Source organism: Mixophyes fleayi, chromosome 11, assembly GCF_038048845.1.
Source record: "Mixophyes fleayi isolate aMixFle1 chromosome 11, aMixFle1.hap1, whole genome shotgun sequence".
NCBI lineage: Eukaryota > Metazoa > Chordata > Amphibia > Anura > Limnodynastidae > Mixophyes > Mixophyes fleayi.
This window is the reverse complement of record NC_134412.1, coordinates 43,459,585-43,478,358: the sequence shown is the minus strand read 5'-3', so window position 1 is coordinate 43,478,358 and position 18,774 is coordinate 43,459,585. Positions and strand designations below refer to the sequence as shown.

Here is an 18,774-nt window from a genome sequence, read left to right as displayed (position 1 = left end):
GCTGCTTTCACTTTTACAGTGTATCAGCAGCCCTGGCGAAGGAAGACCTGCTTCCACTGGTGAGAGTGCCAATCCTCCCTGCATGATGAATGTGACAGTGATGTCACCATCTTCCTGATGTCACACACTCACTATTTGTAAGAGCGAGAAGAAGGATCATCAGACAGCCTGTGCTGTTAACACCGCCAGTGCCGTAACTAGACATTTTGGTGCCCTGGGCGAGACAGGGCACCGGCGCCCCCCCATCTAAGTGGGAGTGGCATTTGACAAGTGGGTGTGGCCAACCTAATGTGGGTGTGTCTAGCACTTTACTGAAAGAATTTGTATATGTATGTGTAATATATATATATATATATATATATATATATACACATACATACAAACACACAGTGGTGGGATTCCAATAAATTAACAACCGGCTCTCTGGACTATTTAAAGTATGCAAAAAATATATAGTGATAGGAATTGTAATATTTTATGCACTTAATACTCAAATAAGAATTGTGATACTAAATTGTGTGTTTTATTTGCATAATGGGTCGATGTAGGTTTAAGTGACTTTAATATATTGTGAAAAAAAATTGTGATGCCTTATCCTTGTCTGTGAAACGAGAGAGAGAGAGAGAGAGAGAGATCCTCCAACCGTTTATCTAAAACCTCTGCTCCACAAAAGGAAATCTTCTTCTGCAAAACTAGATTTACCCTTGGCAAAGCATGCCCTGACTCCACCCAACTTCTCCCCTGAGCCTGTGTCGCTTTCTGATCCTCCGCAAAAGCCACCATTTGCAGTGCAAATTAAGGCACTTTCGCAAATCAAGGCACCCGATAGAACCAAAGCTGGTTCTGCAGGGGTCATTGGGTGTTTTGTGTTTCTCAGATGTCCTCCAGAGTGTATTTACCATTCGCAGTGATACAGTTCTTCTATATTGCTAATTTATTGGAAGTGAATATTTCCAGGAATACATTTTCAGTATATTCCAGGCCAGATTCCTCATCACTCTGCTTGGACTATGTTCCTTATTTACATCGATTTTACTCTGAACACCAAATTTTAGCATACTTTTAATTCTGTGAGTAGACACTTTTGTTTGATCAGACCAACATTCACATACCCTCTTCCATAGCTTTATTGAACCAATGCAAAGCTGCTATGTGCAGTATCTGACTCAGAACATCCTTTACATTGCACGCTGTACTATTAGATTACGAACACAGCAGCATTCGAGGTGCTAAGATTGAATTCTAGCGACACCCATATCTCAGCACATTGTATATCATTTCCTGAGAGAGAGAGAATGAAAATGAAAATGAGATTATTTACCCTACAAATGAGGACCTGCATAGACGGGAGGGGACAAACAGCAGACCTGGAGGAGAGCGCAGACACGAAGCAGCGGTGCATCACTCAAGATGTGCCTATGACTTCCGCGTTCCACAGACAGGAAGTTTGGTATTTGGAACGCAAATTCCAAACTTCCTCTCTGTGGAACGCACATGCGTTCCACTGCGGAAGTCAAAGGCTTTTTTTATCACTGCCAACAGAGCTAGGTAGCGGGCGGCTGCTGCGCCCTCTTTGGGCTTGCGCCCGGGGTGATGGCACCGCCCGCACCACCCTAGTTACGGCTCTGAACACCGCTACCGTGCTAATGTTTTGGTTTGAAACCAGACATTATTTAGTATTTAACTTCTGCAGTGCTGCCTTAAGTGATTCATAGGCATGAGGAAAGTGTGAATTTTTACTTTTAACAGTCTCATAAATTCATGTCTGGTATAAAGTCAATACAAATAGAAAAACAAACTCTCCCAAAAGACCACTATATATAACCTGAACAAGCTGGATTATTCCTTGTTGCATCTCTACATATTTTGTGTGATAAGTTTTGTATAATTGCACTGAAAAGTCTATAGTGATTGATTTGTCTGCAGCAGCATTTAGTGTAACGGTCTGATTAACTTGTTAGCAACTAGTTGTCTCTCAAACGTATTTATCCGGTGAAACTCATTTCACTAAAGCAGCGAAAGGTGTTATCCCGAGGAAATAATAACCAAAGCATTGGAGGAGACTAATAACATCGAGAGGGAAGCGTTGTTGACCTATAAAGCCAAAAAGGTTAGAAATTAAATGATTCCTTTTATTACGGAATTTAGTAAAGATGAGAAGAAGATTAAAATTATTCTTAATAAATATTGGAAGATCGTTCATATGGATCCAATTTTGAGTCCTATAGTGGCGGAAAAACCTGACATCATATATGGGATCATTTCTATGCCATATATGACTGGAAAAAGGTACAGTATATCTCTGTGTATTATAGGACTGCCAATGTGATATATCTGTACTATATATGACTGGCAATGAAGGTAACTCTGAGTCATATAATTAGTAGTCGAGGTATTTCTGTATAGTATGGCTAGCAACTGGGGTACAACTGTGCAATGTGCAATGCTTAGCAATAGGGTATCCATATGTAATATCAGCTTTAGTATCACTATAGTAATATATGGCTGAAAATTGTGGGATGGTTTCCTTTGTGAAATAATATGGTTGACAATTGGATATGTCCTCTGCACACTTTTAATTAGAATATGAACCCTCACAACCTTAGCCTACTAAAATATCTATATTTGGAGCCTAGGTATACAGCCATAGTCAAAAGCCATAGTGTTTTTAGACCTTTTTGTCAAATGTTGCTATGGTATACTTGTGAGTACCGGCTTTCTGCTCAGTGCTCACCAGAGGTATTTTTCATTCATTGGACTTTCTCATTGTGGCATTTGGATAGCAAGTTTCACAAACCATTTTATTGGGATTCCCTGTGTAAGGATTCATTCTGGAACCCTCTTGGACTCTAAGATTGACTTTTCACTGATATTCTTTATTTTTATGTACAACTGTTTTAATTGTGGAAACTTGATGTTTCATTGTTTTATTTTAATCCACCTCAGTGTATGACCATCTGTTGATTAAACCCTTGGTCATTACCATTTAGACTGGTTTTATAATGTTTTTTTCTAATCGGATTTGATCTCATATTCTAGTGGTCCTTCAGTAACAGTCACCTAATTTGAGTCATATATTTGACAACATTAGTCTTTATTGTATTCTGGTGAATATTTATTATTAGTACTGGTCTACATGTACTTAAACTTATTACCCACTAATATTTGATCAGTGTATACTTGCATTTTTTGGTAATTGAGCGCAATACATTGTGTGTATGTATATGTTGTGATTCACAGGAAGGGATTCCTGAGTATTGCTGCTCTTGCCTGTTTTGGGGTTCAGCGCAGCCCTCCTATTGTGTCAATTATGGTATACTGAAGTAAAATTACAAGCATTTCATATGTGTCAAAGGCTTATATTGACAATTACATTAAGTTTATGCAAAGAGACAATATTTGCAGTGTTGACCGTTCTTTTTGAAGACCTCTGCAATTCGCACTGGCATGCTGTCAATCAACTTCTGTGTCACATACTGACTGATGGCCACTCATTCCTACCTAATCAATGCTTGGAGTTTGTCAGAATTTGTGGGTTTTTGTTTGTCCACCCGCCTCTTAAGGATTGACCACAAGTTCTCAATGGGATTAAGGTCTGGGGAGTTTCCTGGCCATGAACCCAAAATTTTGATGTTTTGATCCCCGAGCCACTTATCACTTTTGCCTTATGGCAAGGTGCTCCATCATGCTGGAAAAGGCATTGCTCGCCACCAAACTGTTCTTGGATGGTTGGGAGAAGTTGCTCTTGGAGGATGTTTTGGTACCATTCATTATTCATGGCTGTGTTCTTAGGCAAAATTGTGAGTGAGCCCACTCCCTCGGCTGAGAAGCAACCCCACACACAAGCCCTGGTCCAAAAATTTCACTCTTCTATGATTCACTTAAAAAAAATCTCTACACCGCAACCATTGATGGAAGTGTGATTTGAGATGACTCTGTGTATTTCCAAACTGTTCCTCTCAATTTACAAGCTGGGGTCCTGAAATTTAAACACATTTACTTATATGTTAGTTCTGTATCTTTAAACAATGTTCTTCTAGGATTACTGAGGCTCAGTCATCAATTGAATGTCCATGCTGCATACGTTCGTTTGGCGGTCTTAGGTGTGCAATTCTCCCCTCTGATAATTTGCAATTTACAGAAGTCTTCAAAAAGACACGGCAGAAACCTTTGCTACCACACAATCCAATTTATTGAGCTATCAATTTAATCCCTGGTACTAACCTAATGGAAATCATGTGTACCTAAAATTCAAGCCTTGATGGAATATTATCACATACCAGGCTCTCAGGTCCTGTTATTTACCCCTATACTGTCTTTCGAAGTTCTCCCTGCAGTCCACAGGCTCTGTCGTCTCAGATCTCTCTGCATGATGCTGCCCAGTTTCACTACAGAGATCCCTGCAACACCAGTGCATAGGCACTGCCATCTTGGATTCAATCACCCAATCCCTCTCAGCCAGAGTGCTGCTTCACATCAGCTGACAACAGCCTCCAATCAGCAGATAGAAGTTACCATAAAAGAACTTCCAGGAGCCCTAACTGGTTGCCACTGCAACATTGATTACTTTGATGGCAACCTGGTTCCTAGCAATCTGCAGTTTACTCAGTTTCTTCTGCCCAGACAGCGCAGTCTGCATTTTGGTTCAATTCCGGTTCCGTTCCAGTCCCAGCATTCAGGTTCCAGTCTCAGCATTTCAGTTCCAGTCAGGTCTTTTTTGATAATCTGATCCCCATCTTGTTACTCTTGACTTCTTGCCAGTCTCCTGTGCCACTCATAGTTAGGAATCTCCTGAACTCTCAGCAACCACCACCTGCACTTGTTCTTGCTCTCTCATGTGAAAGGACACAATCGGGCCAGCCAGCTTTGTGCACGTAGCCACCAGTTCAGCGCCAGAGACACAACCCAGTCTAGGTACAGACAAATCCCCAGACATGACAAATAGATTATTACAAGTATCCTTGTTTTCACTTTAGTGTGGCCATAAAAATGCACTCTTTATGAAGCAGCAAGAAGTTTTACTCATTTTCTCTTTACTTTCACTTTGCTACCATGTCTTAATGAAAATGGATTGTTCGCCAAATTTGAAAAGTGTTTAGATCTACCTCTGGCTGTACTGCAGCATCGCCGATGGGGATGCTGTTCTACCTATGCATTCCTGACTGCTGGACTATATTTGGATTTTGTCTTTATTTTACACCAGCCCTGCTGTACCTCTCTCTCACCAGTGGTGCTGCTATTGCCATTTTCCCTTCACCAGCAGGAGTTAAATTTTTCCTGGTTAATTGATGCACCTGTGTTTCTGCCTATTTATGCATGCTTCCCACAGCGCACCTTGCTGGTCATTGCTGTAATTGCTCTTGTTTCTTTGGACTTCCTGCAAGCTTCTAGCTGTTGTCTCTGATTCTGGCTAGTCATGTCACTCAGCTAGTTCACCTGTACCTGCAGTTGTAGTTTCTGCTTCTTGTTTCCAGCCACACTTGGATATCCGTTGTTTATACTTAGCTATACCTGGTCTGTACCCTCCCTGCATTATTTTGCATTATGATTGTTCAATAAAACTGTTATGTTTTTCATCATACTCTTGACTCCACACTGTCATTACTAATTCAAGCAATTAGCACAGAAATTTGACAAAAAAGTTTGTTATTTAAAAGCTGTAGTTTAGTTTGCATTCCTTGTATACATTGTTACTGAATCCAATCTTCAAATGGACCCTGAAAATGTATTGAACTGGGAACTACTCATTGGCTTGAAAGTTATTGTTAGGAACTCCCAAGTCAGTACAGTGAAACTCGGGAACTACTCAGAAGGCCAGGTGTTTGCTGGAGCCCCTAGTGGTGAGGACAGACTGGGCTGCTGGCCGACCGAGGGTCGAGTAACGTATACTGACTTAAAGGAGTTCCCAGGAGTGGAGTGATTGGTGGACTGTAGTATAAGAAGAATCCTAGGTCAAAAGGTCACAGGCACAGATGCAATATCCAAGGGCAAGCGAAGGGTCAAACTCACAGGCAGAGAAGCAAAATCCGAATTCCAGGCAAAAGGTCAAAGTCAGAAGAGAAGGGTCACAGGTCCAATAACAAGCAGGGGTCAAAACACGGGTAGTCAAATCCAAGGTAGCAGGGACCAAAATGAATAGCACAAGCAGGCAGCAGAACTGAGGACAGAACGCTATAACCGGAAGTGAGGCTGCAGACCTCACTGCCCTAAATACCACAAGCCACCAATCAGAGCCTAGCTCTGTGTCTCACACAGCCCCCATGATAATTGCATTAATCAGCCCACAGGCTGTGTTAAATTACGCGCATGCGCCCGGCCACTAGTACCGCCGGAACGCAGCGCTAGATTAACAGCGTCGGACCGTTGCCTTGGCAACGGCCGACCAGGAAGCGGAAGTGACGTCCCGGTCGTCAAGGTGACGGCCGGGACGCTAACAGAACCAGGAGACAAGACGCGGCGGCTTGTAACAGTTATGCCACATTTTTGGGGGATTGTGATCTACTGTCGACAATTTATAAAGGACTATTTCTCTATAATCACTCTCATCAAAAAAAGGCCAAATTCTTGAGTTTGGTCTTCAAATATCACAGTAAAATTCTTCCTTGAAGTTGATCGTTCATTGGTTTTAACCCAGAGCAATATGTTTGGTAAATACCAGCCATGTGGATTCTTTTGTAAAAAAAAAAAAAAATTATTTCATATGACAGAAGTTTTGACTGTGGAGCCAGCATTGAAGCAGTAGAGACATCTTCTGGAAGAGACACTTAATTTAAAACCCATTACTGATAAGGATTTGTGCTGATACTTTCTCACTGTCCTTTGACCTGCTGGACCAAGCAGTCCCACGCGAACATCACATGTCATAGATCCTTCTCGTATTCTGACTTATACCTCTATATATAGTTTGAAAACATTTGTTACCCTGATCTACATTCCAAACTCTTAACCTTGGTACATAACCGCAATTTAAAGGATTATGCCTTTATTATGAAAACACATTGATGGCCCAATTTATAGAATTATGCTATAGCTTTTGTCTCAGCTTGTCCTATTTGTGCTCAAAAGAAAAATCCTCATCAAGTTTCTACTAGTCCTCTTCTTTTCCTGTTCCAGCTAAGCAGTAGTGTCAAATTTCTATAGACTGTTATTGATCTTGCACATGCCAATTATTTCACAATCATCTGTGGTAGATCTCTTTTCTATCACTTTAGTTGTCTCAAAACCCTACCATCTGAAACTCTCCACACAAAAGTATTGGTTAAAGATGTTTTTCATGACCACAATGTGCCTCTTCATATAGTATTTGAATATAGGGTACAAGTTGTTTGTTAATTGAGCATTAAGCTCGACTTTACTTTTGCATACCACCGTAGTCTAAAGGGCAGACTTAGAGGGTTAATCCTATCATTAAACACTAACTCCAGACTTATGACTCCATCCATTAAGACGATTGGGCAGATTTTTTCAGAGATCGCATATAATAATCATATTCACAAATTTATTAACAAAATTCCTTTTTCCATTGCATATGGTACCCATCAAAGACAGCAATTGTCAGTTTCCTCTCCTTTTGGAATTCTTGCATTAGTTCCCACTATCCCTAATCTCCAAGATGTTTGGAGGCAAACACATATCTTAAGGCATCTATCTGTCACAAATGATATGCAGATAGACACCATCATCCAGCATCTTTTTAAGGTAGGTCAGGAGATAAAGTATGGCTCTCAACCAAACAGATCAGATTCAAGGTATATTCTCTCAAACTTGCTCCCCACTTCATTGGACCATTCTAGGTTTTGGAAAATATTAACCCTGTTTCTTTCCAGCTAAAGTTAATTCCTAGACTACAAATAACTAATGGATTTAATGTCTAAGGTCTCAATCCTCTGGTAATAAATACTTTTTCTTTCTAAATGACCTTTTGATTTACTGTCAACAGGAAGTTGAAGTAAAACAAATTTTGGATATCAACATTTCTTGGCAGACTGACTGACACACATATTCCTCTAATTAAGAGGTACTATTTACGTTATCCATTGAAGTTATGTAGACAATGGGGTTACTGCTGTATAACAAAATGCTTAGAGGTGCTCTCCAAGGCAGTATTGCTCCAAGGACCAAGTGTGCTCTAATGCTTCTTAGGTGCAATTCTGCACCACTGTACTATTTGTAGTGCCCAATATGTGCTTGCACATAGAGTTCACGAGCATGCATATAAATCAATAAACATTTTATTAAAAACATAGAATGCTATCAAATAGCGATAATAATATAGATATTGCACTACAAAGTCATCAAATCAAAGTCTAGATGGATTAGCAATTAAAGGACTCAGTGAGGAATCTCTGTTTGGTTATTAAATCAACCCCATAGTGCACTTATAGAGAAATTCATCCCCATATAGTTTCTTAGTTAAGGCTCCAATGAATAGCAGACAAGTCCATCAGAAGAAGAAACGCATCAAACGTTTTTAAGACATTAATAGGATCCACCTGCAAGCTCAACTCTGTTGTAGTGGGGGAGCCATAATGCTAGTGGAACAGTAACAAGGTCTACTTCACAGTGGAGCAGTTTTGAGATGAGGCATTGACAGTCTGCGTCGACGGTCTCTTACCTTGCCGACTACAGCTGATCAACGTTCCCATTTTTACACAGTGCAATATTAATGCAGGCTGTCTGTTGGTTTTCTTACCCACTGCAGACTCATTCCTAGTAGTAAGTTATAATAGATTGGATCCATGTTTTCTTTCAGATCTTACGCATTTCTCCACACATATATTGTGGTTTCATCAGAGATCTGTCACGAGCCGCAGCGGTACTCACAGCCGCTGCAGCTCGCTTCTGGTGCATTCTGGCGTCCCGGTCGTCAAGGTTATTTCCGCTTCCTGCCCCGGCCTTTGCCAAGGCACCGGTCGGTCGCTTTTCATGTGGCGCTGCGTCCCGGTGGTGCTGGTAGCCGGGTGCATGCGCACAAATCAGTACAGCCTTTGGGCTGATTAATGTAATCAGGGGGCTGTGTATGATTCAGAGCTAGGCTCTGATTGGTGGCCTTTTGTATTTAAGGTCTGCAGCCTCACTGCCGGTTATAACTTACTGTTACCAGTCCTGCTGACCTGCTCTGCTCCTTGTTCCTGTCCTGTCCTGTGGATACTCTGTTGGATTGCCTGTGTATGACCCCTTGCCTGGATTTGGACCCTGCCTGTTGTTTCTTGTGACCCCGATCCCTGGCGTGTTTACCGACTTTCCTGTTTGCTCGTGACTCTTGACCTTGGCTTGTTTATTGATTCGCTGTCTGCTGCCGGTCCTCAACCCTTGCCTGGACTTCACTCCGCTTTCCTGGGTTCTCCCCAGGTGGTACGCATTTCACGACCCTCTGTTAGTCTGCGGCCAAGTCTGTCCCCACCATTAGTGGCTCCAGTGAACACCAGACTTGTAGAGCAGACTCCGGGTTTTGCTGAACTGACTAGAGGGGTTCCTAACAAGATCAGAGATTTTTATTTGGCTTAAGTGATATGCAATCTTTTATTTTATTTTTTATTTTCTCTAGATATTGTGAGAATTGACACATGGCGATTCCAAAAAAGAACAGTAATTACTATTACCAAAGTTGCTTAATCTGTGGCTGTGTTTAGAATTAATTGTTCTATTACATGGTTTAGGTTAGACATTTACCTATATCTACATATAGTGAATTACATATAAATTTTCCTTATGAGATCACACGGAAGCGACCATTATTATCCATTTATTTGGATGAACAAATTTTTCTGTCACATAGAGTTCATTCCTGCTATTGCCAGAAGGTGGCAAAAGTTTTCTCAGTGTACAACACTGAGTCTGAGCAACAGGTTATTTTGGTTATGGGCTGTTTGAGGATACCACCCTTAGCTGGGATGGCAGTTACCCTCTGTGGGATTCAACTCACTCGGGTAGACCAGAAAATATCCAAAACAAGACTTTATTATGACAGCACAACACCAAAAGATGTTCACAAGTTACAGGGTAAATGGTATCATGTATCCTCCAGCAGCCTCTTGCAGTCAACACTCCAAAGTAATAATCTCTGTCTCTTTCAGGGTCTTATCCTCCCGCAATATAACCACTACTGATTAGCAAAACAGTTAGGGTGTCCCCCAGCCTGGGATACTGGCTCACACCGCCCCTGTCCTGGTAGGAATTCCTCCAGCGGCACCACGATGCCTGGCCCAGAGTCCTTTTCTCTGATGTCTTGTACACCAGGATCCTCCAAACTAGAATAGCTCCCCTGGCATTCTCCTCTCCCTATATTATTTTCTGTAGACATAGGAAGTAGGGTCAAATGTCTCAAACCTCCCCTTTATAGAAGGGGTCTCCCAGTCAACACTTTAGCTGCTAGACATACTGTCCCTGTTATCTTGATTATACAAGAGAATGGCTTGACTCAATTAGCTGTTTTGGCTGGATACACTACACATGGGGTTACAATAGTACATCAAGGAATGACACTGCACGCTTACATGGAACAATAGGACTTTTGACACATTATATCAGCAGGGTTACACAATATAAGTCTGTGTTACCTTTTGATACAATTACATTTATATTGATACACATTGATACATTTCCCTATGCTATTTCAACCAATATATACTGTGGAGGCACATTGCATATCATTTAGAAGTTCTAACCTCATTACCTCTCAGGTTACCTGTTGATCTAGCTAATTAACATGGGCTGCCAACTAGTTAACTCAGACATTGTTCTGATTACAAACCAAATCTGAGCTGCCCCTTATAACAATGGACATTGGAGACAAATGGTAATTACATTAGCTAACACAAGCAAAATGACTGCTGCTGTTCTGTTATTTTCACACAGTATGGCAATATTCTTTATATTTATACTACACACAATATTGCAGGTAATAGCAAGGGCACAACGTACCTAATAACATGAAATAATAATACACATAATACACAGATGCTCTGGTGTATATACTTAGACTGGGCCAAGGATTAAAAAGTACATTAAACCGTGAGAAACAGGTGATGAATACAAAGTTCTCAGTCCAGTAGCAACCCGTTTCCTCACAGGCTGCTAGTCCAACTTTTACTGTGATCTTCTGTTTCTAACCTAGCTTGCCTTCTGGTTATCTCTGTCTCCTTGTGACACTAACCTTCATCTCATTTTCAGACATTGAATCTGTGCTAGAAGCACAGAACATCCACTCCCGCAGTCTGCGGCATCTTTCACAATATATACAGTGCACCATGCTGTCCAAGCTGCCCTAGTTGGATGAAATATTATTTTGGGACCTCAGGGAAAACAAACACATGGAATACATGTAGAGGCTAAGCCTCTGCCTTTAGTAACTGCCTCTTCTAAGGAGAAGCTCTGGCATTCACTGCTACCATTTGTTTTTATTATTTGTTCTTTTTTTACTATTGAACTTTGTTTCATGGTTTGTAAATGAAAGTGATTGCACATTTAAACCAACCACGTGTCTTTCTCATGTTCCGTGGTTTAAAACAAGTCGAGAAAAAGTGTATATTCATAAATATGTACATTTAGATCTTTCATTGCCAGCAACTCCAAAAGAATACTACTTATGCCAAGCATACCACTATATGCATGCACATCTCCAGAAGTGTAGGATACACATACATTAGGCTTATGTGTTAGTTCTCAAAACAGAAGTAACATTACCTTACTAGTATACAACCTAATAATGTAAAAATATAGGTAATACATTAGTATGTTGTATAATGCCTGATTAATATAAAAAAAGTTGCATTTACCATATATATATATATATTTATATATATATATGTATATATATATATATATATATATATATATATATATATATATATATATCTTCAGCACCTCTACATCCGTTTATCCCTTTAAAAAGTAAAAGCTGCAGCAGTCGGTGTGGGATTGACAATTAAGTGATGTGAATAAACGGCTGCAAATTAATGTGATTAATTAATGAAATGTAGCCGTGATGTTAATAAGTGATGTACTATCAGTTGGAGTTCCACAGACAGCCAATCAGGAGTGGCTAGATAGTGCTGCTGATAGTCATCATCATTATCATTTTGTATAATTGCAACATCTCCTCCAGACAGATATATCTGCATCCACATCTAATTGAGTTACAATGCACTTAGTATACTCAGCCTACAATTGCCCGTCCCTTTTCTCTCCCTCCAGGCGCTAGGAGTCGTTGGACAAAGATTTGCAAAAACCTTCATACAGTCATATGCATACATTATTTTGTGCACCGGTGTACTACGAAAAAGCACCTCTTGCACAAAACAAAAACATACACTTAACTCCAGATGAGCCTCAATGTGTGTATATATAGCAGGCAATCTTTTGGCAATTTGCAAATGTCACCTACATACAGAGGAAGCTTTCACGGACACAAATATATACAGCACTGGTTATTGCTTTAGGATACAATCACATTTTCTTGTTCTAAAGCATTAATGTCATGCTAATTTCACAAGGCTTGAAGTTTCAAACTTGTAATCATAAACCTTCTTTACATTAGATGTCCATTTAGTGATATTTCTAATGGGCCCACCCACACTCCAGACACTTTAGGGACATCAGCATCTTGCAGAAGATGATAAATTGGATAATTTCAGGAACAAATAGATTGAAGTAAACTGAAGCCTTGTTAACATATTTAATCATAATCTGGGCTACAGTCCCTATGCTTTTTGTTGCTGTGCCAAATTCAAGACAACTCAGGTCTCTCCTCAGGATGGACAAACGTGATTACTGTATGTGCACTGGACATATCTTTGCATCTCTGTTTATAATGTGCAACATTAATCATTTTCCCCTAGTCTGATCTGTTTGGGTTGAAGGTTTAATTAAATTATCAAGATTCAAAAGTACCACATTGCAACATTTTTGCTCATCTCTAAATTGGACAAACCATAAGATTGTTTAGAGAACATTATAAGGCTAAGGCAGAGCCGGATTAAGGCTTCGGGGGGCCCGGGGCACTTAAGACAGGGGGGCCCCTAAGATCTAAAATTAAGGGCATAGTGACACATCCTGCATTACATCACGTACAGCCCACAGTATGACACTTACAGCTCTCCCAGAGGGCTCACTTAGGTTGTCTGCATAAGAAAAATCATTGCTTCCACAAACTAAAATACTGTACATTAAAACAATCATCAAAACACCATATTAAAATGGGTATTGACACCACACATTAAAACTAGCAATGATATCACACATTAAAAATATCATTGATAATGTACACTAAAACTAGCAATGATACCGCACTTTAAAAATAAAATTTATAATGCACATTAAAACTAGCAGTTATACCGCAAATTAAAATACCATTGATAATGCATCACTGGGCATGGCCAGGCCACCCTCCTACAGACAAAAAAACTGCATTGTTGTGTACACCATTGAACGGTCACCAAAAATTGGGATTGTCCCACTAGAATCACAACATTTCACAGACTTTGCTGCTCTCTCCTACCTGTTCTTCTCACTTTCACCACCTGTGCTGCAGGTTTCTTTAGTTGCGGCTTGTCTGGATCCTGGAATATTAGGGGCCCTATTTGGAGACAAAAAATGGGTACATTTAGAAAATTACAGCCACCCCCGGCGTTAAATCAGTACCACCCATGATTAATAATTAGGCCTTCCTCCAGCCCCAGGATTAAAATAATAGTATTCACATTTAATAAATAAACCTATTTCCCTCCCTACAAACAGCCTCAGCAATAAATTAATAGTATTTACATTTCAGAAATATACCTATTTCCCGCAACCGTCACTGCCATTAAATAATTCATAGGCACATTTAATAAAGGGACCTCATTCTCCCCAAACCACCCCATCTTAAATTAATTGCCCCCACTATTGTGTCTCTCCCCCCCCTTTTTCCTCATGCTGTGTCTCTCCCCCTTTTTTCTTATACTGTGCCTTTCTCCCCCCTTTTTTCTCATGCTGTGCCTCTCCCCCTTTTTCCTTACTGTGCCACTCTTCTCCCCCTTTTTCCCCCTTAGTGTGCCTCTCTTCTCCCCATTTTTCCTCCATACTGTGCCTTTCTTCTCCCCCTTTTTCCCCCATAGTGTGCCTCTCCTCTCCCCCTTTTTCCTCCATACTGTGCCTCTCTTCTCCCCCTTTTACCTCCATACTGTGCCTCTCTTCTCCCCCTTTTACCTCCATACTGTGCCTCTCTTCTTTCCTTTTACCTCCATACTGTGCCTCTCTTCTTTCCTATTACCTCCATACTGTGCCTCTCTTCTTTCCTTTTACCTCCATACTGTGCCTCCCTTCTTTCTTTTTACCTCCATACTGTGCCTCTCTTCTTTCCTTTTACCTCCATACTGTGCCTCTCTTCTTTCCTTTTACCTCCATACTGTGCCTCTCTTCTTTCCTTTTACCTCCATACTGTGCCTCTCTTCTTTCCTATTTCCTCCATACTGTGCCTCTCTTCTTTCCTTTTACCTCCATACTGTGCCTCTCTTCTTTCCTATTTCCTCCATACTGTGCCTCTCTTCTTTCCTTTTACCTCCATACTGTGCCTCTCTTCTTTCCTATTTCCTCCATACTGTGCCTCTCTTCTTTCCTTTTACCTCCATACTGTGCCTCCCTTCTTTCCTATTTCCTCCATACTGTGCCTCTCTTCTTTCCTATTTCCTCCATACTGTGCCTCTCTTCTTTCCTATTTCCTCCATACTGTGCCTCTCTTCTTTCCTATTTCCTCCATACTGTGCCTCTCCTCTTTCCTATTTCCTCCATACTGTGCCTCTCTTCTTTCCTATATTCTCCATAGTGCCTTTCTGCATTATTCCCTTTTTTTTTTTACTTACCTTTCTGTTAGCTTCTTTCTTGTCCTCTCTTCTGTCTTCTTTTTCCTTTCCTGGTCCTCTCCGCGCTGTTCCTCACTGAAGGACAGGCGTGACTTGATGACGTCACGCCTGTCATTCAGTATCAACAGTGCAGAGAGGAGGGAGGAGGAAGGATGCCAGCGCCGCGGTGAGGTGAGTAGTGTATCTTTTTTTTTTTTTTTTACTACCCGGCTCCCCCCACCAACGAAGGGAGCCCCGAACCCCCCCTTCCGCCGCTAAAAAGATAAAAAAGTGTAAAAAAAAAAATAATAAAAAAAATCAGTAGAAGTTATGCGCGCGGCGGCGGGGGGCCCTCGGAGAGAGGGGGACCCGGGGCACGTGCCCCCTGTGCCCCCCCCTTAATCCGGCTATGGGCTAAGGTATAATTTAAAGGATTTCCTAATATATGTACCTCTATGCAGCTTTTCTTGTTAGCTTTACACTGTATTACAAATAGAATATTTATCATTAATAGTAGAGTTTTTTCTCAGAGGAATGACTTATATAAGTATTGAACATGTTTCACTGAACAATTATAAATTAATCTTATCTACAGGCTATATTCAAGATGATTCCTCCACAAGAACAGAAAAATCTACCAGATGATGAAAATACACCGCAGAAAAGAGCAGACAAGTTGTGGGCTTATTTTAAAAAGAAAGAAAATGGTAATTTAAAATTTCAGTTTTAGTAGTTGAATTATTTTATTGTGCTTATTTATTTATTTTGCATTTTATATTTTCAATACAATTTATATTACCACTGAAGTTAAATAGGCTATTACTGGGTGCAGATAATTATATGGCTATTATTAGATGTTTGCCTATTACTGGGTGCAGTCCATTACTTGGTGTAGGCCCAGACTCCATTGACCCATGCTTCCCCATGTTTCATCTATATAAAATAAATAAATGCATTTGACCAGTAGTTATAAATAATCATGGATTTTTTAATGCTGGATATGCAAGCTCTAGCAGGTACAGTCATATACTGTATGAAATAAGTAAGACTAAAAGACGCAAACAATTAACAAAATATAATAAACATTGTGTTCAGGTTAACAAACAAGGACCTGCTGTCCCTGCAACTCTCATACACTACTATGTATGGCTTATATGGTTTATTTTTTACAAACTAGGACTAGACTAGGTGAAGGAGAAAGACGTGGTATTTGTCCAATTAAATTCTAGCAACCAAAGCAGCTTTCTCTTCTATGTACCTCCAGACCTGTATTTGAGCATTGTAATAATCACTGAAGTCAGACAGATTAATTTTTGGGTAGTTGCAGGGGAGTTGATATGTGCCGATTCACTAACTTGGGTGGAATCTGTAAAACATCAGTAGCACATAGACACTGATCTAGTACAAGTTAAACTAATGAAAATAAATGTACTTTTGATTGATTTGAGTTACTGCACCTCTGTTTTCCCACAGTCTCCATCATCAAAACCACCACCTTAAATGTAATGTAGTAATACTATTGTACAATTCTCACTTTATGTATCTCATCTCATCTTAATAGTGACATGAGATTACTGTGATGATTGAAATTGCAATTCAAACCAATTAAATATATTCATTTATAGAACTGTTAATTTTAATTGTCTAATCCCAAGATTTAGAGGCCACCGCAATGCAACCCAGCTGAAACTTTGTATTATGCATTTACTAATATTGAATGCTCTTTTCTCATTGATGCATTTAGCATGTTAAACAACTGAATACTAAAGCCCATTGAAGCAATATCTATTATATCAGAGGAAAATGCATACCTGGTAACATTCCTGGTTAGAAAATCAGGACAAAGTAATCCACAACTCCAATCCACTGTATCATGCCCATTTCCACCCATGCCCTTTACCAAGAAGGCCACAACCATTTCCCATAGACCAAACATCTATTGACCCTTTTTATGTATGTGCATGATTTTCAGCCTACTATGGAAATATATCTCATGATGCTCAGCCAACTAGTGTAACTTTGCCTACAAAAATATAATTGTCCTTCAAGCCAATATATGTTAAAATACTGTTTCTACTTAGAAACTCACAATCTTCAACACTTCATCTGTTGCTGAACTGTATCTCCTATAATGGATAGCTGGCAGGACATCACAGTGGATGTTGTTCAGAAACAGTTACAGTGCCAGTCTGTGTCAATCCCGGGGCTGAGCCCATGTAAAAATGAGGTGCCTCATAGGGAAATTAAACATTGTTAAATAATGAGTTTTCAAAAGAAAAGTCCATTAAGTTAAAAATGTCCAAAATGTTTTGTTCACTAGTTTGTGTTTGTGCAAGTGATGTATATTAAGTCACTAGTTTAACTATTCCTGCTCTCTTGTCAAGCATTTACATAAATGAAATGCACTATTGATTTTAAAGATCCCTTACTTTGACCTTAAAATGAATCACTTACGTCATCTCTCCATTACTTGCCCTTCCCAGATTTCCCATCATTACCCAGATAATTGCTTCTTTGGTTAGCACAGTTATTCTATTTACTATTAAATAGATCACCATTTGTAAATAGTTAAATCAATATTGTCTGCAGTTAGCCTCTTGACATTTAAAGGAAAATTGATAATAGGGTGGTTACAACTCAGGAAAGAATGTGCTAACTCACTAATAACAAATCAAAGATCGTATAAGCAATCATGTTTCAATTTTTAGAATCATAATTATGCAACAATTACATTTTGTTTATATATATATTAACCCTTGATGCATGTTCCAGCAAAAATATGATATATTAAGGGTTATTATATATTATATAACATTGCTAAAAGGTGCATTTTCACCAAGTCATAGAAACCAATCTGCTATTTGTTTTTGTTTTATAACTTGCAGTACTATTTAAGAAATTTTTGTAAATAATCCTCATAGTATTTGCTAATATTCAAGTATGGATAATTTAAATATAAAATCTACATTATCCAGCTTGTAAATGTATCCATGCTGTATGGTGTTTATGTAACAGAAAACAATGGGTAAGTCTCATTCATTTCTTATTTGTTTGTCATCCAGATAAAATTGCTGAAGGAGAATTTATTCAAGGCGTAATGATGAACGATGACATAATGCGGCTTATACAATATGACCCGAAAATCGCTAGCAAGTCTTGAAGGAATACTACAAGGCATACAAATATGGCAAATGTGACTGCATGTGATGTATATGTGTTTGTGAAGTATCATGTTATGTTTACAGGCCATAAAAAGGCCCTATACAGTTATGACATAGAACATGGGTAGCTGTCTTTCTCTCTTCAGCTGCTGGATTACCTATAATAATTTTGAAAGTCTGTAGATTAGCAGTCAATAAATACTGCTTTCCACTCCTGGATATTCAATTATTTACTAAATTGAAAACTATCATATGACACTAAGAAGGAGCTGGTAACACTTTTTCGAATAAACTGTTTGAATGTGGCCATAAAGTACACTATTTGTGTGTCTAAATGTGGCCCTGTAAACCTCTAACCATAGCCCATGTACACAGAAACTGCAAACAGAACATTGTTTGGTCAGGACATTGCAATCATGTCAACACTTGTAGGTTATGTAACACACCAAGCTTGCACTCTTGTCATTACTAAATATAATATATATATATATATGCCACAAATATAATTAGCCACACTGAGAAACCATTTGCAGCTTGGTTCCTAACTCCATATATATATATATATATATATATATATATATATATATACATATATATATATATATATATATATATATATATATATATGTGTGTGTGTGTGTGTGCATGTGTGTATGTGTATATCTATATCTATATCTATCTATCTATATATATCTATATCTATATATATATATATATATATATACATATATATATATATATATATATATATCTGTATCTCTCTCTCTCTCTCTCTCTGTATATATATATATATA

At 39.2% G+C, this 18,774-nt stretch overlaps 1 protein-coding gene across 1 annotated transcript in view; it reads left to right on the top strand.

The window, feature by feature from the left end:
• The window catches only part of LOC142106944 (visinin-like), a 64,856-nt gene extending 46,472 nt beyond the window's left edge, over positions 1 to 18,384 (top strand). The window contains exons 2-3 of the mRNA XM_075190006.1: positions 15,415 to 15,526; positions 17,882 to 18,384. Of these exons, the coding sequence (XP_075046107.1) occupies positions 15,415 to 15,526; positions 17,882 to 17,979 (210 nt within the window). The 3' untranslated portion in view covers positions 17,980 to 18,384. The remainder of the gene's footprint in view (positions 1 to 15,414; positions 15,527 to 17,881) is intronic.
• The last annotated feature ends 390 nt before the right edge of the window (positions 18,385 to 18,774 follow it).